Source organism: Salmo salar, chromosome ssa20 (genome assembly GCF_905237065.1).
Source record: "Salmo salar chromosome ssa20, Ssal_v3.1, whole genome shotgun sequence".
Lineage (NCBI taxonomy): Eukaryota > Metazoa > Chordata > Actinopteri > Salmoniformes > Salmonidae > Salmo > Salmo salar.
In genome coordinates this window covers 73,778,749-73,802,681 of record NC_059461.1, presented here as the reverse complement: position 1 = coordinate 73,802,681, position 23,933 = coordinate 73,778,749, and the positions used below count along the sequence as shown (strand labels likewise).

Genomic DNA, 23,933 nt, shown 5'->3' with positions numbered 1-23,933 from the left:
ACCTTGAGGAACACCGAAATTTACAATTGATTTGTCAGAGGACAAACTATTCACAGAGACAAACTGATATCTTTCCGACAGATAAGATCTAAACCAGGCCAGAACTTGTCCATGTAGACCAATTTGGGTTTCCAATCTCTCCAAAAGAATGTGGTGATCGATGGTATCAAAAGCGGCACTAAGATCTAGGAGCACGAGGACAGATGCAGAGCCTCGGTCTGACGTCATTAAAAGGTCATTAACCACCTTCACAAGTGCAGTCTCAGTGCTATGATGGGGTCTAAAACCAGACTGAAGCGTTTCGTATACATTGTTTGTCTTCAGGAAGGCAGTGAGTTGCTGTGCAACAGCTTTTTCTAAAATTTTTGAGAGGAATGGAAGATTCGATATAGGCCGATAGTTTTTATAATTTCTGGGTCAAGATTCGGCTTTTTCAAGAGAGGCTTTATTACTGCCACTTTTAGTGAGCTTGGTACACATCCGGTGGATAGAGAGCCGTTTATTATGTTCAACATAGGAGGGCCAAGCACAGGAAGCAGCTCTTTCTGTAGTTTAGTTGGAATAGGGTCCAGTATGCAGCTTGAGGGTTTGGAGGCCATGATTATTTTCATCATTGTGTCAAGAGATATAGTACTAAAACACTTTAGTATCTCCCTTGATCCTAGGTCCTGGCAGAGTTGTGTAGACTCAGGACAATGGAGCTTTGGAGGAATACCCAGATTTAAAGAGGAGTCCGTAATTTGCTTTCTAATGATCATGATCTTTTCCTCAAAGAAGTTCATAAATGTATTACTGCTGAAGTGAAAGCCATCCTCCATTTGCGAAGGCTGCTTTTTAGTTAGCTTTGCGACAGTATCAAAAAGAAATTTCGGATTGTTCTTATTTTCCTCAATTAAGTTGGAAAAATAGGATGATCGAGCAGCAGTGAGGGCTCTTCGATACTGCACGGTACTGTCTTTCCAAGCTAGTCGGAAGACTTCCAGTTTGGTTTGGCGCCATTTCCGTTCCAATTTTCTGGAAGCTTGCTTCAGAGCTCGTGTATTTTCTGTATACCAGGGAGCTAGTTTCTTATGACAGATGTTTTTAATTTTTAGGGGTGCAACTGCATCTAGGGCATTGCGCAAGGTTAAATTGAGTTCCTCGGTTAGGTGGTTAACTGATTTTTGTCCTCTGACGTCCTTGGGTAGGCAGAGGGAGTCTGGAAGGGCATCAAGGAATCTTTGGGTTGTCTGAGAATTTATAGCACGACTTTTAATGCTCCTTGGTTGGGGTCTGAGCAGATTATTTGTTGCGATTGCAAACGCAATAAAATGGTGGTCCAATAATCCAGGATTATGAGGAAAAACATTAAGATCCATAACATTTATTCCGTGGGACAAAACTAGGTCCAGAGTATGACTGTGGCAGTGAGTAGGTCCAGAGACATGTTGGACAAAACCCACTAAGTCGATGATGGCTCCGAAAGCCTTTTGGAGTGGGTCTGTGGACTTTTCCATGTGAATGTTAAAGTCACCAAAAATTAGAATATTATCTGCTATGACTACAAGATCCGATAGGAATTCAGGGAACTCAGTGAGGAACACTGCATATGGCCCAGGAGGCCTGTAAACAGTAGCTATAAAAAGTGAGTGAGTAGGCTGCATAGATTTCATGACTAGAAGCTCAAAAGACGAAAACGTCATTGTTTTTGTTTTTGTAAATTGAAATTTGCTATCGTAAATGTTAGCAACACCTCCGCCTTTGCCGGATGCACAGGGGGTATGGTCACTAGTGTAACCAGGGGGTGAGTCCTCATTTAACACAGTAAATTCATCAGGCTTAAGCCATGTTTCAGTCAGGCCAATCACATCAAGATTATGATCAGTGATTAGTTCATTGACTATAACTGCCTTGGAAGTGAGGGATCTAACATTAAGTAACCCAATTTTGAGATGTGAGGTATCACAATCTCTTTCAATAATGGCAGGAATGGAGGAGGTCTTTATACTAGTGAGATTGCTTTATACTCTGCCTCCATTGGGGTGGAGGCAGAGTAAATGGTGTCTTGGAGGCAGTAGCCTCCAGGGAACAAGCGGCTGATTGCTAAAGAGATAGATAGTGACTGACTTTCTCCCTCCCTCCCTACCTCCCTCCTCTTTTCACTTTCAGTCTATAAACTCTGGTTGCTATGCTAACCTTGAGGATAAGAAGCCTATAGGCAGTTCTCTCTCTCATGGACCGTGGTTACTCAAACACTCAATGATTATAGTGTCCCCATCTTGTCAGTAGGAATAGTCATGGTTACCTCCTCTATATCTTTCTTTCTGTAGCTTGCACACTCTATCCTACCCCATCTCTCTCTCTCTCTAAATATAACAGGCAGAGCTAAATACAACTCCAGCCTGGGTGGAGGGTCAGCCCCCGTGTCCCACTAGCGCCGTCTCCTAAGGATGTGTAGTAGACAGTCAGTGTGTACTGATTGGCCGCACATCCCTGGCCTGGCATTGCCTGCACACTGCACACCCTCTCTGGCCACGTACACACTAAGGTTTTGCTACTGATGTACAATGCATTTGTGATACATAGTTTTTCTGCACAAACTCTCTGCTGTATCAGTAAAATATCATTTGTTTCACAACCATTGTGTCAGAACCTGAGTTCTGTGGAGCGTGTCTGTGTTACTGTAAAGGTACACAGTCAGCATCAACTGAAGGTACTGTGTCAGCAGCTCATGGATGTATTGGATTCTTACAGTAGATTGTGTTACTGAGCAACTGCAGACTGTGCTCCTTTTATAGAAGTGTGCCTTGCATCTTCTTGCAAACTGGTTACTACAGACTGAATGATTACTTATTTATAGGATACTGTGTGGCCATTCTTAATGGAGCTTTGAACCATCTGGTTAGCTTCATACATTAGAATGTTTTTTATTTATTTTTTTCACAGTAAAAGTGTACAGCGTTCCAACCAATCAAATGTATTAGTAAAGCCCTTTATGAAGACTTACCCTTCTCTTCTCCGCCTCTCCTCTCCTCCAGATGGTGATGTACATCAGCCAGGCGCAGGCTGTGCTGAAGCTGCCTCGCCCTCTATTGCCCCTGGTGGTTCAGCTGGAGAAGCGTGTGGACGCTGTGTATGGCCTTCCCACCACCCATGCCATGGCTGCCACTACCATCTTTACCCTCCTCCTCAGTGTCCCTTCCAGGGTTCAGGTGAGGCTCATGCAGCGCCTTGTGCCCCTTGGGTCCCCTGCCAAGCTTCTGCTACTCAGTCTTGGGGGAGACTCATCGCTTGCACCCTTCCCTGGGACAAGGCCTGTACAGAACCATAGATGTAAACATGGAGAGTTTAGTGCCACATAGTTATATATACTGAACAGAAATATGCAACAATTTCAAAGATTTTACTTAGTTACAGTTCATATAAGGAAATCAGTTTATTAGGCCCTAATCTATGGATTTCACATGACTGGGCAGGGGTGCTGGGGAGCCAGGCCCAGCCAATCAGAAGGAGTTTTTACCCACAAAAGGGCTTTATTACAGACAGAAATAGCCCTCAGTACCCCCACCCCTCCTCAGATGATCCTGCAGGTGAAGAAGCTGGATGTGGCGGTCCTGGGCTGGCGTGGTTACATGTGGTCTGCAGTTGTGAGGCCGGTTGGACGTAATGCCAAATTCGGTAAAAGGACTTTGGAGGTGGCTTATGTTAGAGAAATGAACATTCAATCCTCTGGTAACAGCTCTGATTGACATTCTTGCAGTCAGCATGCCAATTGCACTTGAGACATCTGTGGCATTGTGTTGTGTGACAAAACTGCACATTTTAAAGTGACCTTTTATTGTCCCCAGCACAAGGTGCACCTGTGTAAGGATCATGCTGTTTAATCAGCTTCTTGATATGCCACACCTGTCAGGTGGATGGATTATCTTGGCAAAGGAGAAATGCTCACTAAAAGGGATGTAAACACATTTGTGGACAACATTTGAGAGAAATAAGCTTTTTGTGCATATGGAACATTTCTGCGATGGCCAGTCACCATCAGTCACCTTCAGACACACCCACACAGCTGCTGTTTGTTCCTCTGATTGACTACAGAGTAAATGACTGTCAATCTCTCTCCCTCACACACACACACACACACACACAACAATCAATCAGCTACTCAAACAACATCAGCCTCAGATACAGTGGTAGTGTGCACCAGCCTCAGATACAGTGGTAGTGTGCACCAGCCTCAGATACAGTGGTAGTGTGCTTCAGTGGTGACATTGTTTCTGCGAGAGCATGCATATCTATGCATGTGGTGACATTGTTTCTGAGAATCAAAGAAAGCACATAGCTATAGTAGTCTGGTGCAGTGGTAACTTAGTTTATGTTTCTGAGAGGGCACATAGCTATAGATGTGTAGTGGTCTGGTGCAGTGGTCTGAATGGCCTGAGGCGATCTCTTAGGTTGAGGGGTGAAAGGTCAGGACAGTCAATCACAGTGGCCCCTCCATCCCAGCATCCTTTGTGTCCATTCAGAGTCCTCTCTTCATTAACTTCTTCTGAAAGCCCCCCCTAGCTACAAAGGGAAGGAAAAGACACAGGAAAAAGAGGAGGAGGAGGAGGGGAGGGAGGGAGGGAAAAGGAGGTCAATGAATATACATGACATGGGCTTTCTTCACTGTCATTGAAATGGAGAGAAAGAAAAACACATAGGTAAATTATATGAAAGGAGTGAGAGGGAAGGGGAGATGGACAGACATGAGTAAAAAGATGACTTTAAGACAGTCCATATGTCAAAGTGGCAGAATAGATGGATGACAGATAGCTGTAGTTGTCTTAGGAGGACTGACTAATGGAGGACTGACTAATGGAGGACAAATATCAACAAGAGGAAAAGGATAGACAGAGAGGAAAAGAGAAAAGGTGAGCAAGAAGTGGAAGATAAGAGCATGGCCCTGCCCAGAAACAACCCCTACTCCTAGAGCCGTGTAGATCTGGAGGAATTGGATAGGTGTATAAACAATACGTACATTTCCCTCCTATTGGCTAGCTGGATTAAGCACGTTCCGACTCTCTGTACGGAAGAATGTTGGGAATTTCTTGGTTACACCATCAGTCTGACAGTCCCAAACAGGTTTTCAGATTGTATCCCTTATTTATCAAAGTATCAGAGAACGTCTCATCAGATAGTTGTGTATTTTGTAGTAGTGTGTGTAGCCACGTCTAAGTGTGATTTGTGTGTACCTATATATTCTGTCCACAGTTCCAGTTTAAAGTGGGTCTGCTTGTGGCGGTGGTGTTGTCTGTGTAGGTGTGTCTGAGGCGTCTGTACACAGGCATGCATTCTGATCTGGTGAGTCTCTTCCTCTGCTCTGCCCCGACAGTACTATATAAAGTACTGTATAAAACATTCAGACCCAATGCAGTATTTATTATTCATACTGTATGTCTGGCTGGCACTGTTAGCTAGGGGGACCTGCCTTTCACTTCGACATTCATCATGCCATTACATAAGAATAAGTAGTTCATTATGACCTGTAAAGTTGAGATAAGAGGTTCCAGAGCAACATTCAGACCAGAAGAGGCTGGTGGGAGGAGCTATAGGAGGACAGGCTCATTGTAATGTCTGGAATGGAATAAATGGAACGGTATCACTATGAAACATATGGAAACCAAATGTATGACTCTGTTCCATTCATTCCATTCCAGCCATTACAATGAGCCTGTCTCCTATAGCTCCTCACACCAGCCTCTTCTGACTCAGACTAGCACTTCATCACCATAAAGACCACATCACCCTTCAAACTACTATGAATATGTCGTCTGTCTAAGCAGTTACAAAAATGTATCAAATACATGTACAAAAGATACACTCCCCCTCCCTGCTGGTTTCAGGATGTGATCTGTGGTGCTTTAATCTCAGCCACATTGATAGTGGTCACCTACCCATACTGGGAAACATTTGACCGGCTCCAGCTCACCTCCCCACTCGGGGCATTGGTGCTGGCCTTCTTCCTGAGCTACACCTACCCCGAGCTGGACCATTACACCACCATCCTGGGGGTGAGTGCAGGCTGTTCTGTGGGCTACTGGATGAATGAGGCTGGGGGTGACGTTTGAGCCCCAGGGGGTGCTACCCGTACCCCTGCCAGCACTGACATTGGGTGGCTTAGCCCTGGGCAGCGCCGCTTTGTGGTGGGTGTCATGGCGTTGGTGGCGACTCGACAGATGGTGAAGACAGCCAGTCTGTGGGTGCTGTGCTCCTGCTATGGACTGTCGGTCAAAGACAGATGCCAGGAGGAAGGAGATTGAGGTGCCGTATAAATTCACCACCTATACATTCATAAGCTTGGTCCACTCTATTCTGGTCAATAGACTGTTCATAATACTGGGACCGCTATGACCCAATGCTGTTACTATATAACATGAATGATGACAGGATCCTAGCAAGTGTTGTATAAAAATGTGCCTTGTATATTTGTGACATTTGTACATTTTATACATTGATTCTGTATTTCACACATTGTGTAACTCTGAAAGACTGAAGACAAAGTAAAAAAATTCTGAATTACACCAATTTTATTTAACATGTTATTTGCATTATTTGTTATTTGACCGTTTTATCCCTTCACTTTTGTAAGTTCTTGATACCTGCTTCCTCTCACTACCACAACCATACCTAAGCAACACCTGCATAATTACAGTACTGCATTGTACTGTCAGAGTTTATGTCCTGTTGTATCTTTCATTAAGTAGATGAAGCTCCGTCCAAGAGCATTCGACCCACCTAACAAGACCATGCAAGTCAAAAATAAACAATGAAACCTGTTGAACCACAGCTGTGGCTTCCTGTTATTTACACTCATACAGCATATAGGCCTAATGCACTGTAAGACAAACCTTTAATGTAAATGACTGAATTAAAATGATTGCTCAGAGCAATGTCTTTCAATGGTACAGTATATGGGTTAAAAGCTCATGTGAAACAGGACTGCAGTGAATTCAGAAATACAGGGCTGCAGTGAATTCACAGGCTGATGTCTCATTTTTATTACCATGGAGATAAAAATACAGCCACACTTCTTATATACAGTGCCTTCTGAAAATATTCAGACCTCTTTCCTTTTTCCACATTTTGTTACATTACAGCCTTATTCTAAAATGTTTTTTTTTTTTTTTTAAATCCCCTCAATCTACACACAATACCACATAATGACAAAGCAAACAGGTTTTTAGAAAATGTATGAAATAAAAAAAACTGAAATACCTTCAGACCCTTTTTTCCCTCGAGACTCGAAATTGAGCTCAGGTGCATCCTGTTTCCATTGATCATCCTTGAGATGTTTCTACAACTTGATTGGTGTCCACCTGTGGTAAATCCAATTGATTGGACATGATTTGGAAAGGCACAAACCTGTCTATATAAGACCCCACATTTGACAGTGCATGTCAGAGTAAAAACCAAGCCATGAGGTCGAAGGAATTGTCCGTAGAGCTCCGAGTCAGGATTGTGTTGAGGCACAGATCTGGGAAAAAAATGTCTGCAGCACTCAAGGTCCCCAAGAACACAGTGTCCTACATCATTCTAAAATAAAAGACGTTTGGAACCACCAAGACTCTTCCTAGAGCTGGCCACTTTGTCAAATTGAGCAAATCGGGAATGAAGGGCCTTGGTCACGAAGGTGACCAAGAACCCGATGGTCAATCTGACAAAGCTCCTCTGTAGAGATGGGAGAACCTTCCAGAAGGACAACCATCTCTGCAGTACTCCACCAATCAGGCCTTTATGGTAGAGTGGCCAGACGGAAGCCACTCCTCAGTAAAAGGCACATGACAGCCCGCTTGGAGATTGCCAAAAGGCACCTAAAGCCCCTCAGAAACAAGATTCTCTGGGCTGATTGAACTCTTTGGCCTGAAAGCCAAGCATCACGTCTGAAGGAAACCTGGCACTATCCCTACGGTGAAGCATGGTGGTGGCAGCATCATGCTGTGGGGATGTATTTCAGCAGCAGGGACTGGGAGACTAGTCAGGATTGAGGGAAAGATGAACAGAGCGATCCTTGATGAAAACCTGCTCCAGAGCGCTCAGGACCTCAGACAGGGACGAACATTCCTAAGCACACAGCCAAGACAACGCGGAGTGGCTTCGGGACAAGTCTCAATGTCCTTGAGTGTCCCAGCCAGAGCCCGGCCTGAAACCCAATCGAACATCTCTGGAGAGACCTGAAAATAGCTGTGCAGCGACACTCCCCAGCCAACCTAACAGAGCTTGAGGATCTGCAGAGAAAAATTAGAAACTCCCCAAATACAGGTGTGCCAAGCTTGTAGCATCATACCCAAGAAGACTTGAGGCTGAAATCGCTGACAAAAGTGCTTCAACAAAGTACTGAGTAAAGGGTCTGAATACTTATGTAAATGTGATATTTCCTAAAAATAAAAAAAAATAAAAGCTGGGAACACCTGTGTTGGGATGGACTGAGCATGAGTAAATGAATCTGTGTTGGTTGATGAGTTTGCTGGTCTTACAAGTTCAGTGTGTGTCTGGGTGTGACATCACACCCAGGGTGTGGTTGTGACATCACAGGAAGGGCTCGATGTCGATGTCCAGGGCGGAGCATGGCATGGTGAGCTCAAAGCGGTTGATGACATTAGGGTGAAGGACCCCGAGGCGTCCTATGCTCTTCCCACGCGCAAAGATCTCAGCACAGCGACCAGGGAAGAAGGTGGAATCTGAAAGTGGGGAAAAAAAGAAGAGGGGGGTGGGAAGGAAGGAGAGGTGATGAGGCTTCTCAGTGGTCCAGTGAAAATAAACGTCAAAAGTGTAGTCTGAATAAATGTTTCCACACAGACGAGAGACTCAAGAGATAATGAGACATAACTATTCTCAGATGTGTGGAATAGTTAGTCACTTTAATAACTCTACCTACATGTACATATTACCTCAACACCGGTGCCCCTGCACATTGACTCTGTACTGGTACCCCCTGTATATAGCCCCACTATTGTTATTTACTGCTGCTCTTTAATCATTTGTTATTCTTATCTCTTACTTTTTTTAATGTATTTTCTTAAAACTGCATTGTTGGTTAAGGGTTTGTAAGTAAGCATTTCACTATAAGGTCTACACCTGGTGTATTTGGCACATGTGACAAATAACATTTGATGTGAGAGAACTCACTGACAAGGTTTTTTAAAACAATGACTGCTAGAGCCTGTTCAAGGAGACCATCTAGGCTCAGGGTTGCTATGACTCCACTTCCACAGACATGTTCCGTTCCTATGCTGTTCTGTTCTCTTCTCCCATGGTGCTTCACTTCTTCCCACGTTGCTTTGCTCCTAAAAGCTAATGTACTCCTTAGCTCACCGTTCAGATGCTAACTCCTAACTAGCAACAGAAAGCGCTCCACATTGTGTGTCTCTTCGAAAGCAGGGCAGCGCCATGACAACCAGTCTTTAAAAATGGTACACTAATAGCTAAGTTCAAGCCAGCCAGCCTGACAAGTGACAACCTATTCCACCCACCCTGAAAACCCTCTCAGATTCATTCTCTCTGAGCCAAGGTCAACACTAACCAGACAGTCAAGCATGCCTTTAACAGTGAACGGGAAGGCTGAATTTGACAGTTAAGTGAAACATGGGCATCTGCTCCTTAAGAGTCCCTCCCTCCCCCCATAGGGTAACATTGCGGGAGGTCCTGCAGAAGATCATGACCCTGTAATGGGGTTAAGGTCACACAGACATGAGGAGCACATCTTTTTTTGCATGTGTGTTGTGTGTCTGGTCTGCATAATAGTTTGCTAGTCGTGTAAATGTAACAGTTGAAGTGTTTTTTTGTAGCTGTGTAAGTGTGTTTGTTTCAGGCAGTCTAAATGCCCATGATGTGCCATTCTATCTCCCTGTAAACCCAGGCAGGGGCACTGCAACAGTAGACGTGACTCACATGCAGTCTGACTCCCCCTGCTGAAACTACATGCTCTTACGCTCCCTCTCTATCCCCTGATTTCCAAGTCTCTCTCTGTCCTCCGCACCCCTGCTCTCCCTCTTTGCAACCTCATCCCTCCCTCTCTGTGGTACTTGAGCCCATCGATTTCTCCTATGTCTGATTGTGGCAGGAGACACGCACATCGGTGGGAGGGGTGAATGAGTGAGACAGAGAGAGAGTCCAGTTTAAACTAGTGAGATGGCTCCCTGGTTGTCTTACCGTCGGCAGCCTGGATGTGGTAGCCATTGCCCTGGCCTGGTTTGACCTCCAGCAGCTGCATGACCCTGTCCATCAGGCCGTGGATCACCTCAAACCCAGGACTCTTGTTGTAGTAGACAGCACACAGACGACGGTTGTTCCTGGCCCCCACGTCTGAGGGAGAGCAGAGGACAACATGGCCATTAGGATGTCTGAAACTGATAATGACAGTGTGTCTTCTTGAGTATGAGGGAATCAGTATGTACATTCATGTTTGTCCTAATAAAGAAATTAGAAAGGCAGGCATACAATGACATTATTTCTACACATATCCGTGAATACACTACATGATGAACACTTGGGTCACACCCTCACACCTTTGGTTTCATCCTTGAGCACCACGTCTGAAATCTCAAACAGCCTCAGAGGCAGAGGCATCTTCCTGTTGGCAGCCACAGTCTTCAGCAGGCCTGACAACAGGGTGGTGCGCGCCACCTGGTGGAGAAGACGAGCACTGCTGTTACCACCACCACCAGCCGCTGACCAACCCACCGAGTCACACAGCACTCTCTTATGTAGGAAACACTCACATCAACAGGGGGTAATAGAATCCATTCAACTGGTTTACTTGATAATTGCTGTAATTTATACCAATCGTAAGAGATCATTCAGAGACTAAAGGGGGGCAGTTTATAATGTTATCATAGAGACATGATTAATCCACGGTAATGGTGGTCCACCTGGAACTCAGCTGTCTTGGGGTTGGAGATGTGACATGCTCTGGTCTCTGAGATGTTCTTCAACAGCTTGTCAGCTATGTCCTCCTGAGAACACTGCACAGGAAGACGGATACAACACATGAAAATGTGTGTGCATGTTTATTATTTGGATCCCCATTAGCTTTTTCAGAAGCTACTCTTCCTGGAGTCCACAAAGGTAGAGAGAGTGAGGTGTCATTACCAGGGCGAAGGTGAGGGCCTCTGTGAATCCAGCAGCAGCCAGGTCCTGTCTCAGCAGCTCTGACAGCTTATTCAGTGGGAGCTAAAAACACAGTCATGAGATAGAAAACAATACCACCCAACCAGCAGATCCAGTCAACAACCAATCAACTTCACTCCTGAATAACCTGCTGAAGAATACCCTCACCTGATTGGCTACGGTGTAGGTGCGCGGCGTGGTGCGGGGAATATTGTTGAAACCGTACGCCATGGCAGCGTCCTCCATGATGTCACAGGCGTGGATGACGTCAGAGCGCGTGGGCGGGATCTCTACCTCGATCTGTTCGCCGTCGCTTGTGACCTCTGAGCGCAAGCACATCTTGGTCAACAGCTGGGCGATGTGCTCAGTCGACTCACTGGAGACAAACAAACCATTACAAACAAACAGCGGCTGGTATCCTAGCAGTTAAGAGCATTGAGTCAGTAACTGAAAGGTTGCTGGTTCGAATCCCCGAACAGACTAGGTAAAAAAATGTCGTCATTGCGCAAGGCACTTAACCATAATTGCTCATGTAAGTCGCTCTGGATAAGAGTGTCTGCTAAATAGGTACAATGTAAACCATTTACAAGCATCTGCAGGAATGTTGCAGTGGAGGCTCCTCAGAGGAGGAAGGGAAGGACCGTCCTCCTCAGTGAAATTTAATTAAAAATAAAAATTGTGAAACATTAAAAAACATATCGTTTTCAGATAAAACTATACTAAATACACTGCTCAAAAAAAGAAAGGGAACACAAACAACACATCCTAGATCTGAATGAAATAAATAATCTTATTAAATACTTTTTACTTTACATAGTTGAATGTGCTGACAACAAAATCACACAAAAATAATCAATGGAAATCCAATTTATCAAACCATGGAGGTCTGGATTTGGAGTCACACTCAAAATTAAAGTGGAAAACCACACTACAGGCTGATCCAACTTTGATGTAATGTCCTTAAAACAAGTCAAAATGAGGCTCAGTAGTGTGTGTGGCCTCCACGTGCCTGTATGACCTCCCTACAACGCCTGGGCATGCTCCTGATGAGGTGGCGGATGGTCTCCTGAGGGATCTCCTCCCAGACCTGGACTAAAGCATCCGCCAACTCCTGGACAGTCTGTGGTGCAACGTGGCGTTGGTGGATGGAGCGAGACATGATGTCCCAGATGTGCTCAATTGGATTCAGGTCTGGGGAACGGGCGGGCCAGTCCATAGCATCAATGCCTTCCTCTTGCAGGAACTGCTGACACACTCCAGCCACATGAGGTCTAGCATTGTCTTGCATTAGGAGGAACCCAGGGCCAACCGCACCAGCATATGGTCTCACAAGGGGTCTGAGGATCTCATCTCGGTACCTAATGGCAGTCAGGCTACCTCTGGTGAGCACATGGAGGGCTGTGCGGCCCCCCAAAGAAATGCCACCCTACACCATGACTGACCCACCGCCAAACCAGTCATGCTTGAGGATGTTGCAGGCAGCAGAACGTTCTCCACGGCGTCTCCAGACTGTCACATGTGCTCAGTGTGAACCTGCTTTCATCTGTGAAGAGCACAGGGCGCCAGTGGCGAATTTGCCAATCTTGGTGTTCTCTGGCAAATGCCAAACGTCCTGCACAGTATTGGGCTGTAAGCACAACCCGCACCTGTGGACGTCGGGCCCTCATACCACCCTCATGGAGTCTGTTTCTGACCGTTTGAGCAGACACATGCACATTTGTGGCCTGCTGGAGGTCATTTTGCAGGGCTCTGGCAGTGCTCCTCCTGCTCTTCCTTGCACAAAGGCGGAGGTAGCGGTCCTGCCGCTGGGTTGTTGCCCTCCTACGGCCTCCTCCACGTCTCCTGATGTACTGGCCTGTCTCCTGGTAGCGCCTCCATGCTTTGGACACTACGCTGACAGACACAGCAAACCTTCTTGCCACAGCTCGCATTGATGTGCCATCCTGGATGAGCTGCACTACCTGAGCCACTTTTGTGGGTTGTAGACTCCGTCTCATGCTACCACTTGAGTGAAAGCACCGCCAGCATTCAAAAGTGACCAAAACATCAGCCAGGAAGCATAGGAACTGAGAAGTGGTATGTGGTTACCACCTGCAGAACCACTCCTTTATTGGGGGTGTCTTGCTTATTGCCTATAATTTCCACCTGTTGTCTATTCCATTTGCACAACAGCATGTGAAATTTATTGTCAATCAGTGTTGCTTCCTAAGTGGACAGTTTGATTTCACAGAAGTGTGATTGACTTGGAGTTACATTGTGTTGTTTAAGCGTTCCCTTTATTTTTTTGAGCAGTATATATTCATATGTCACCAAATAATTGATTAAAATACACTGTTTTGCAATGAAGGTCTACAGTAAGTTCAACAGCACTGTCTGGGCTAGCACCATGGTGTAGCCAAAGGACAGCTAACTTCAGTCCTCCTCTGGCTACATTGACTTCAATACAAAACCTAGGAGGCGGGTAGGCCTCACCCCCTTCCATAGACATACACGGTAATTATGACCACTTCCGGAGGACGTCTTCCAACCAATGAAAGCTTTTGCAGTATGAACTGACATGTTGTCCATCCAATCATAGAATTATTCATTCAGAGAATGAACCTAGTGTGTTGTATTGGGATTGTGCCACAGAGCATTATGGGGGTTCTGTGTGTTGAGAGACTTGGTGACATTGTTGGATAGAGATTAAGAGTGAAGAGTTATAGTTGAGCATTTTGGGGATATTATTCATTTCAAATTCATTTTTTCAAGTTACAGGAGACGGAGGAGGTACATTATAAATTGTTTTCTTGGTTTTAGATTTTTTTTGTGTCCAGTAAATGCAATTTATTTAAATTTGCCTTGCTAACTTCAGTAGCTAGCTAGCTACCAGCATGAGTGTGCCGTTTTCTCTGCCAGAATGGTAGAATGGCCAACGCTGCCGAAAATGTTGTGGCCTTTTTGTTGAAGAACCCCTTTCACTCTCTGGGGTACATGGAAAAGGTGCGAATTAAAAGAGGGTCGACCTCTGCCTGAGATCAGTTTCATGATAAAGGATGAAAAGGTGAGGGCATTCAATACCAATTGGTATCAAAAGTATAACGTTAGCTGGTTAACAGGGAGCCTTTCATCAGGGCGCCTGTATTGCTGGCCTTCCCTGCTTTTTGGAAAGTCTGAGCTTTGGTCGAAACGTGGGTACAGTGACATGAAGAACAACAATCGTTCAGCTAAACTAAAAAAACAAAAGCAGGACATGCAACAGTTTGCTGTTAGAGGACACGACCAGAGGGAAAGTTTGGTTAACAGGGGCAACTACAAGGAGCTTGCAGAGGTAATTGCACATTACGATGCTTTACTTGCGGAACATATCGAACTTTCAATTGTCTTTTCTGGGATGTCGAAACAATTCCATTTATTTGATAGCTTCCAAATGTTAGATTAATGAGAGAGGTTGATGCAACGCATTTTTTCACATGCACTCAGGGAGGCTTTCCACTTTCCTCCAGTACTTATTTAACAAAGATGATAACACAACCACTCCGGACAGACAAGCAAAATCTCATGGCATAAATGTTGCAGCAGCCTAGGCTACACCTAAACATTAGAAATCTGACATGCTATATCGGATGAAAACAAGACATTGTTTCAGTCTAATCAACTTAAAAATTGCCCCACTGCTCTGGGACCTATTGTGCCACCAGTCTGCTTGCTGTTGTCAGTTATCATCAGGTATGTGGATGATAAGGGTTGGCACAGCTGTAATGGAATGTATCTGCTATTTGTATTTACAGCCAAGTCCCCTCATGTTCCCTGATTAAGGAGTGATGACTACTCCACTCTACTACCATTGTCAACGCTCGCTTGACATAAACTGATGCCACGTGCCCGCTCATCCACTGGCACATGAATGTTTCCCCTCCACTGTGAGTATCAATTTTCTCTCATTACAGTATGTATAGTCAATCACATACACAATCACATTATTACAAATACATTTTACTCCTTGCTTGGACTAACTCATTCTTAGCTCTTTTGTCTGTGTAGTGTGTTGTTTGTCTTCCCAGTCAAATCCTGTCCTGCACTGGTCAAGCCTCTGAACATCTCAACTCATGCCTCATACCCTCATTCAATCACTGCTGTGATCCCTTTCCAACACTGTAAGTAGCCTTCATTCCCATTTGTTTATTTAACTAGGCAAGTCAGTTAAGAACAAATTCTTATTTTCTATGACGGCCTAGGAACAGTGGGTTAACTGCCTTGTTCAGGGGCAGAACGACAGATTTTTACCATGTCAGCTCGGGGATTTGATCTTGCAACCTTTCAGTAACTAGTCAAACGCTCTAACCACTAGGCTACCTGCCGCCCCAGATCTCCAGAAACAGGGTTGGGTATTATTTCAAGTCACTTAGTTACCTGATGCCAACTTTGCGGTTGATGAAGTCTGCTGACAGAGTCTCCTTCCTGTAAGCCAGCTCCTGAGAGGTCACATAGTATATCAGGAAGGTAGAGGGTTAGGAAAATGATAGAATGGGGATAGTCTGAATTTAAATATTGACGAGCAAGTTCTAATATATACTGAACAAAAATATAAACGCAACATGCAACAATTTCAACGATTTTACTTAGTTACAGTTCATATAAGGAAATCAGTCAACTTAAATAAATTAATTAGGACCTAATCTATTGATTTCACATGGGTGGGCCTGGGAAGGCCTACGCCCACCAACTGGGGATCCAGGCCCAGCCAATCAGAATTAGTTTTTTCCCACAAAAGGGCTTTATTACAGACAGAAATACTCCTCAGTTTCATCAGCTGTCCGGGTGACTGGCCTCAGACGATCCCGCAGGTGAGGAAGAAGGATGTGGAGGTTCTGGGCTGGCATGGTTACACGTAGTCTGGGGTTGTGAGGCCGGTTGGACGTACTGCCAAATTCTCTAAAACGATGTTGGAGGCGGCTTATGGTAGAGAAATTCGAATTTAAATTCTCTGGCCACAGCTCTGGTAGACGTTCTTGCAGTCAGCATGCCATGCCAATTGCACACTCCCTCAAAAGGAGACATCTGTGGCAATTTGTTGTGTGACAACACTGCACATTTTAGAGTGGCCTTTTATTGTCCCCAGCACAAGGTGCACCTGTGTAATGATCAGGCTGTTTAATCAGCTTCTTAATTTGTCCTACTGACAGGTGTGACATATCTCGGTAAAGGAGAAACGCTTTCTAACAGGGATGTGAACAAATTTGTGGCCAAAATTTGGGATAAATAATCATTTGTGCGTATGGAAAATGTATATTATTTCAGCTCATGAAACATGGGACCAACACTTAACATGTTGCGTTTATATTTTTGTTGAGTATATTTTCCCCACAAAAGGAAACAGACTGCAGAGTGATGGTAAGTGGACACAGTACCGGGTACAGGCAGGTCCTGCCGTCTGGGTACACCACCTCAGCCTCCTCTACCCTGAGAGAGAACAGGACATAGATCAAGAGGAGTATTTTAAAGTGGGGCCGGGCAAAGGAACTTATCTCTATCATTTCCACTAATTCACGGTCTTATTTTACATACAAAAACATTAGGTTCAGCTATTAGTTATTTAATTTCAGTGATAAAAATCTAAACAGCTGTTGCTTGGACTCACGTGAAAGGCTCCTCACAATACTCGCAGAACATCGTCACCATCATGTCCAACACCATTTTTGCCTTGGTAAGATCAATGGCTGTGCACTCGATAAAAACATTCTTTGTATTCAAGGAGATTTTGGAACGGTCCCCTAAAAAAAACAACAGAGGGAAGACTGTTAGAACAGCATCTACAGCATACGATGAGTTAATCAATATTGGAAGTCCACTAGGTTTATAGTTTGGCATGTAACCTGTGGTTATGTGTGTGTGTGTCCTCACCATTGATAATTGGAGGCATAGACAATACAATGCCGTTGCTGTCATAGATGACAGGATATACAGGCTTGTCTTCAATAATGTGCAGATAGTGCCGCAAGTGGCTGTCTGTCTGAGAGGGAGAAATACAAAGAAATCGAAACATTGGATGAGAGAAATAAAAGATCTCTAGCCATAGCCAATCACAACTCATTTTACAGAGGCTCATAATTTTGTTGCCAATCCCTGCTCACCTTGTAGAGGCTCATGAGTTCCTGTGCGGTGTACTCCTTTGCCTGGTTGAGAGGTTTGAAGCGGATGTCACTAGGTGGTTTGGCTGTGTAGGTGAAGGGGCCTGAAATGGTGTCCAGATCATGGGTGCCGATGGCAACCAGAGTCCTTTTCCTACAGAGCACAGATTAGTCACAACTTCCCCTGAGACAACACATCTCAGAGACTCCCAGAGAAGAACACACTGAAAGCCATCACTGAAGTATGAGACATGGTATTGAAAAAAAGTTCTGACCAAAACGTTGACAAATATGCAGAGGTAAAATGGTGTGCGTAAGTAAGCCTTGTCCAGCCAGAACGGCTCATAGGTTCCTGGCCCTATCTCCTATTTCTGTAGCTTAAGGCAGTTTTATATACATGTACACCTGCTGGACATCTCCTTAATGCTGAATGCCAAGCATAGACTGGGGAACGAACCACCAACCTTCCAATCTCAGGGCGGACACTAACCTGAAGGCCACTGAGTTGGTCAAACTGATGTGTGGGATTTAGATATATTTTTCTGTGAAGGTAGAGATGTGTTAGGTGTCTGACTAACCTACAGACATTCTGATGGAGTTTCTCCTGTAGTTCGATGAAGCTGTCGTAGCGTTCCTGTGTGAAGGTGATGTTCCTGAGGACTGCAGCCACAGCGTGGGGTCGCACAGCAGCCGTCTGCGACAGGCACACCCACAGTCCGAGACAGGATTCTATCACTCATCTCTAAAATTCCACTCTTTTACTTCCAACACTTGACCCAAAGCCTCCTTTGCACAGCCTCTACAAATGTAGAGGCGTTCATCAACAGTTCAATATCTTAATTAATCATCTTGTCACAAAGGACTACGGTGGTGGTTCATTCATGATAAGATGTATGCCTACACTCTGCCCAGAACCCAGGTCATTAAACTAAAAGTCCATGTTTTCCACCCCCACCTCTGTGATGACCAAATGAACCAGCCCTACACTCTGCCCAGAACCCAGGTCATTAAACTAAAAGTCCATGTTATCCACCCCCACCTCTGTGATGACCAAATGAACCAGCCCTACACTCTGCCCAGAACCCAGGTCATTAAACTAAAAGTCCATGTTTTCCACCCCCACCTCTGTGATGACCAAATGAACCAGCCCTACACTCTGCCCAGAACCCAGGTAATTAAACTGTGGTCTGTGATTTCCACACACCTCCTCTGAACACCAAACTCAACAACCCTACACTCTACCTAAGACCCAGATCATTAAACAGAAAACCTGTCCGTGTTATCCACCCACCACCTCTGTGATGACCAGCCTCTGAGGCTCTCCGCTGGCTGGACTCACACGCCTGTAGCGAGGGGCTTCCATCCTGGAGCGCAAACACACATGGAGAAGTCAATACACGGCTGAAGACAACACACACGATAAAGCAGCACAAGCTGAAGTACTTTGGCAACGTAAGAGTCATGTTTAAGCACACCGTTTTCCATCTAGATGTGTTTACATACTTTTGCTTGAAGACCTGCAGGCCCCTGACCAGTCCTTCCAGACACAGCAGGTCATAGCGGTTAGCTGGGACATCAATCTTATACAGAATCACATCAGATGCCCCCTCTGCCTTGGTGTTCCCCTGCTCACGACTGATGATGTCCTTCTCTGACGTCTGAAGGACAGGGTTAGAAGGGGGATGGTTAGCCCGAAAATACTAAATTGGTTATCACACAAACAAGTGGATATGGTTGAGGTTCATCCTCAGTCTTCTACTCACAATCTCATCGAGCTCCAGCCCAAACTCAAAACACAACTCATCAAATTCTTCATCAGCTGAAAGGAAAAAAAAGAGAACAACATTTTAATATCTGTTGGAACAATGCATGTATTTTGGTCACACCTCCATTCTTAATTGAGTTATATTTTACTAGTTAAATGGACGTAGCTATGTGGTCAGTCAGTAGCAGGGTAGGATAGGTCTGGACTGGGAAATGATGCAATCGTTGTGAAATAACAAGCATCAGTTCTGTCAACACTTTCTTTACAACTAGAATTAGAACAGCTTTACACGGATCTGGCAAAGGGTGCCTTTGTAAGGTCAAGAGCAAAATGGATTGAAGAGGGGGAAAGAAACACTAGTTACTTTTTTGCACTTGAAAAGAGAAACTACAAAAGAAAATCTATAACTGCACTCAAAATGAACGATGTTTTATGCAAAGATCCCATTACAATATCATCATTTGTCAATTCCTTTTATGAAAACCTTTACAGCTCTCAATTTCAGGAAGATGGTTGTGAAAGCTACATTTGCCACATTCAGAATTGTGTCCCTGTAATTGAGGATGATTTCCACTCAGTTTGCGATTCACCTGGGTCAATTGAAGAAATTGGAGAGGCTCTGAATTCAATGAAAAAAGGGAAATCCCCTGGTCCTGATGGCCTGTCAGTTGACTTCTATAGACAGTTTGGGGAGTTACTAGAAGACCCGTTTTTAATATGTTTCAAGATTGCTTTAAAAGTGGGGAAATGGTCTCCACTATGAAACAGGGCCTTATTTCATTGATTCCGAAGCCCGATAAAGACCCTTCTCTCATTGACAATTGGAGACCAATTACTTTATTAAATATTGATTACAAATTGATTGCTCTGGTTTATGCCTAAAGATTAAAGAAAGGAATAGATACCATTATTAATGAGACTCAAACAGGATTTATGAAGGGCCGTCACATCAGCTCTAACATTCGTTTAGTCTTGGACCTTATAGATTATTCAGATGCATTGACTCAGATGCGGTTGTCTTATTTCTGGACTTCTGTAAAGCCTTTGACACAATTGAACATTAATTTCTCTTTAGGTGTCTTAACATTTTTGGATTTGGTGAAAATGTTATCAAAGTAATTTGCATGTTTTACAAAGATATTAAGGTTTAGTAACACAGAACTATTTATACTTCCAAAAGATTCAGTATCAACATAAGTGTATGTCAGGGATGCCCAATTTTGCCATTTTTATTCATTTTGGTTGTGGAACTCTCTAGATATTCTGAATAATGCAAATTTGTATGGCTTAACCATTTTTAACAAAGAAATTAAAATGTCCCAACTGGCTGATGATACTACTCTTTTAAGAGACAAACATCAGGTCGCCCATGCCCTTAATACTATAACTGCATTTTCTATCGCATCAGGATTAAAACTGAATGTTTCTAAATGTGAAATCTTATGTTTATTTGACTCTGATGATAAAGAAATAGAAAATATTCCTGTAAAGGACTGTGTTAAATATTTAGGAATACATCTGTCAAAAAAACCACTTAGTCAGACAACATTTGAATTCCTCTCCTAAAATTAAGGGAACCAAAAATATATTTAATAATTGGCTACAAAGATATCTTTCTATAATTGGGAGAGTACTTCTGTTCAAGGCAGAGGGACTGTCTCGTTTTTTGTACCCCTCATTATCGTTATGTGTAAATCCTGCAACTTGTAACGAGATCAATAAGACCTTTCTTGACTTTATCTGGAAAAATAAGTCAAACTAAAAAAGTCAGTCCTTTCTAACAAAAAAGCTGAAGGCGGTCTAGAAGTGTTGGATTTTGTTGATTTAAATAACACTTTCAAGATAAACTGGTTGAAAAGATGCTTGATCAATACTGAATCAATATGGTATTTCATTCCAAATAATGTGTTTAAGTTGGGAGGTCTTCAATTGTTACTGAAATGTAATTATATCATGAAAGATTACCTGCTAAATTGTCTAGGTTTCACCAACAAGCTTTAATGGCCTGGAAAATATGTTTCCTGCACAATTTCTCCCCTCATAAAGCTCTTTTGTGGAATAATTCAGACATAACTGTAAGGAATAAATCATTGTTCTACCCTAGCTGGCATGAGAGGAATATTGACTTTGTTCTTGATGTTTTCAACAACAAGGGTAATATTCTCACGTATGAACAATTTATAACATTGAAAGAGTTTCCAATACCTTTCAGAGAGTTTATTTCTGTGATCAAAGCCGTTCCCACTTCCCAGTGGTCTAACTGCACTAATGAAAACTCATCTTAGTTTTGGTAATGATCACAAAGTTTATCCAGAACTCAGATTGGAAGGTGTGTGCTTACTTGAGAGATCTTGTAATAAATATATAAGACAAATTCTTCAGTCACAAAACCAACTTACACAGAGAGGAAAGTTTTTCTGGAACATGCTTATTCCTAACATTGTCTGGGAAAATGCATGGTTAAGGCCTTACAAATACTGTATACCAAACAAAGTTAAGGAAGTGCACTTCAAAATTTTACATAAGATATATCCATGTAATTCTGTTGTCCACATTTTGGGCTATTGATGATGTGTTTTCTGTGAAAAAGAAGGCGAGAAAACCTTGCAAAATACTTATTTACCATTATGAACACTACCCATGTTTTTGACATGAAAGATATGTTACTATTGCAATGATAACAAGACCACTGAAATGATTTTTTTTAATATTCTTGTTGCCAAATACTTAATTCAAACAAAAATGATATACCAAAATTACATTTTCTTTGATTGAATTTAACTATTTTATTAAAACATTAACCCTAGTGAACAATAACAAGAATAATATTTTCCTAAAGCATTACAATAGGATTTTTTTCAGAGTGATTACAATTGCACTAGAATTGGTTATTTTTTTCCCAGTATTTTCTCATTAATACCTGCGTAATGTTTTGATGTAAGAATGTAAATTGTTGATCTGTATTTTGATAAAAAAAAATTAAAAGTTCTGTCAACACTATCAAATCCGTTGTCAATCACTATTCAGTAGAAACTGAGTAAATGCCGTTGTTGTGTATGTGAAATATGTGATATGTTGATAAATACACAAAATGAGCGAAACGCTGTTATTGCCACCGCATGAGTTGCTGTTAGCTGAAGCTAGCTAACGCTTTTCCCATCCATTAAAACATGCAGCCGCTAACTAGCTAGCTATAGCCACGTTCCCTCTGCCTGAAAACACAACGCAGAAACATACTAGATTAATTGTCAAATTTACTGAATATCTATTACTTGATATGGTAAGTAACATTTCTTACTGTATGTTCTGCCCAAGGCATGGAACAGAAGATCCCTTTTGACACTGACAGTCGGCATGTTGACCACGGCTAACCGCTAGCTGCAAATCCTTCCTCCAAGACTGAAGGACCCCTCGAAACCGGCTGTAGCTGTCCGGGATAATGCCAGACTGAATTATTGGTAAAGCACTACTCTTACCAAAAGTCGCATTTTGTATCGAATAACATAAACGGCCATTTCAAATAGTTAATTCACAGTCACACTGGACTATCGAAGACCAAGTGCAACGGGGTAGAACCGTTGTATTGTGAACGCACCCTTGTTGGTCTACCAGTCCCAGGTGAGAAGGGAAAGGCGATAACGATGGTCGTTTCAAGACAACGGTGAACTCTTATTTTTTATATATATATATTTTTTAAACTCAGAAGAATACGAGGTCAAATCTTGACGTCAGTGACATTCAGGTCGGAAAGTTGGAGCTCAAGAAAGAGGCCCTAATTCCCAAATTGAAATTCAGAGTTGGATGACTGTTCAAAACGATTTTTGCCAGTCTGCGCTTGTTTATTTCTGAGTTCCCAACTAGTCAAATCAAATCAAATTTTTATTAATGCAGTTTCTAAACCCCGCCCCCCCCCCCCCCAATTAAAATATATATATATATAAGACTAAGAAATAAAAGTTACAAATGATTAAAGAGCAGCATTAAAATAACAATAGTGAGGCTATATACAGGGGATACCGGTACAGAGTCAATATGTGGGGGCACCAGTGTTGAGGTAATTGGGGTAATATGTACATGTAAGTAGAGTTATTAAAGTGACTATGCATAGATAATAACAGAGTAGCAGCAGCGTAAAAGAGGGGAGTGGGGGGCAATACAAATAGTCTGGGTAACCATTTGATTGGATGTTCAGGAGTCTTATGGCTTGGGGATAGAAGCTGTTTAGAAGCCTCTTGGACCTAGACTTGGCGCTCCGGTACTGCTTGCCTTGCGGTAACAGAGAGAACAGTCTATGACTAGGGTGGCTGGAGTCTTTGACAATTTGTAGGGCCTTCCTCTGACACCATCTGGTATAGAGATCCGAGCAGTTGCCACACCAGGCAGTGATGCAACCAGTCAGGATGCTCTCGATGGTGCAGCTGTAGAACCTTTTGAGGATCTGAGGACCCATGCCAAATCTTTTCAGTCTACTGAGGGGGAATAGGTTTTGTCGTGCCCTCTTCACAACTGTCTTGGTGTGCTTGGACCATGTTAGTTTGTTGATGATGTGGACACCAAGGAACTTGAAGCTCTCAACCTGCTTCACAACAGCCCGGTCAACGAGAATCGGGGCATGCTCGGTCCTCCTTTTCCTGTAGTCCACAATCATCTCCTTTGTCTTGATCACGTTGAGGGAGAGGTTGTTGTCCTGACACCACACGGCCAGGTCTCTGACCTCCTCCCTATAGGCTGTCAAATCAAATCAAATCAAATATTATTTGTCACATACACATGGTTAGCAGATGTTAATGCAAGTGTAGCGAAATGCTTGTGCTTCTAGTTCCGACCATGCAGTAATATCTAACAAGTAATCTAACCTAACAATTTCACAACAACTTCTTTATACACACACGTGTAAAGGAATGAATAAGAATATGTACAAAAAAATATATGAA

At 43.3% G+C, this 23,933-nt stretch overlaps 2 protein-coding genes across 3 annotated transcripts; one reads left to right on the top strand and one right to left on the bottom strand.

The window, feature by feature from the left end:
- The first annotated feature begins 2,941 nt into the window (after window positions 1-2,941).
- On the top strand, window positions 2,942-7,851 carry LOC106581310 (sphingosine-1-phosphate phosphatase 2). Its single transcript, XM_045703401.1, is given in 6 exon segments — window positions 2,942-3,191; window positions 5,230-5,319; window positions 5,862-6,064; window positions 6,066-6,145; window positions 6,148-6,253; window positions 6,255-7,851. Coding segments are annotated over 6 exon segments (768 nt in total). The 5' UTR covers window positions 2,942-3,017; the 3' UTR covers window positions 6,370-7,851.
- Window positions 7,852-8,162: 311 nt separating this feature from the next.
- Window positions 8,163-22,580, bottom strand: LOC106581314 (phenylalanine--tRNA ligase beta subunit). 2 transcript variants are annotated; one of them, XM_014163284.2, is made up of 16 exons: window positions 22,298-22,580; window positions 18,998-19,053; window positions 18,738-18,892; window positions 18,526-18,598; window positions 17,813-17,928; window positions 17,238-17,388; window positions 17,008-17,116; window positions 16,745-16,877; window positions 16,515-16,566; window positions 15,517-15,578; window positions 11,293-11,500; window positions 11,107-11,187; window positions 10,887-10,979; window positions 10,524-10,641; window positions 10,168-10,320; window positions 8,163-8,696 (listed from the first exon to the last, which is right to left on the bottom strand). In XM_014163284.2, the coding sequence occupies exons 1-16, from the start codon at window positions 22,353-22,355 to the stop codon at window positions 8,545-8,547; spliced, it is 1,770 nt and encodes a 589-aa protein (XP_014018759.1). In that variant the 5' UTR covers window positions 22,356-22,580; the 3' UTR covers window positions 8,163-8,544. The 2 variants fall into 2 exon arrangements, with proteins under 2 accessions (XP_014018759.1, XP_014018760.1); XM_014163285.2 differs by having other exon boundaries at window positions 18,574-18,598.
- Window positions 22,581-23,933: the final 1,353 nt, after the last annotated feature.

Excerpts from the sequence above, each read along its gene's own strand:
- LOC106581314 (XM_014163284.2), bottom strand. The coding sequence starts at position 22,355 with ATGCCGACTGTCAGTGTCAAAAGGGATCTTCTGTTCCATGCCTTGGGC. Across the intron at positions 18,599-18,737 it reads CTGCAGGTCTTCAAGCAAAA|GATGGAAGCCCCTCGCTACA; the intron begins GTATGTAAACAC and ends TTTGCGCTCCAG. Across the intron at positions 17,389-17,812 it reads CTCCATCAGAATGTCTGTAG|GAAAAGGACTCTGGTTGCCA; the intron begins GTTAGTCAGACA and ends TGTGCTCTGTAG.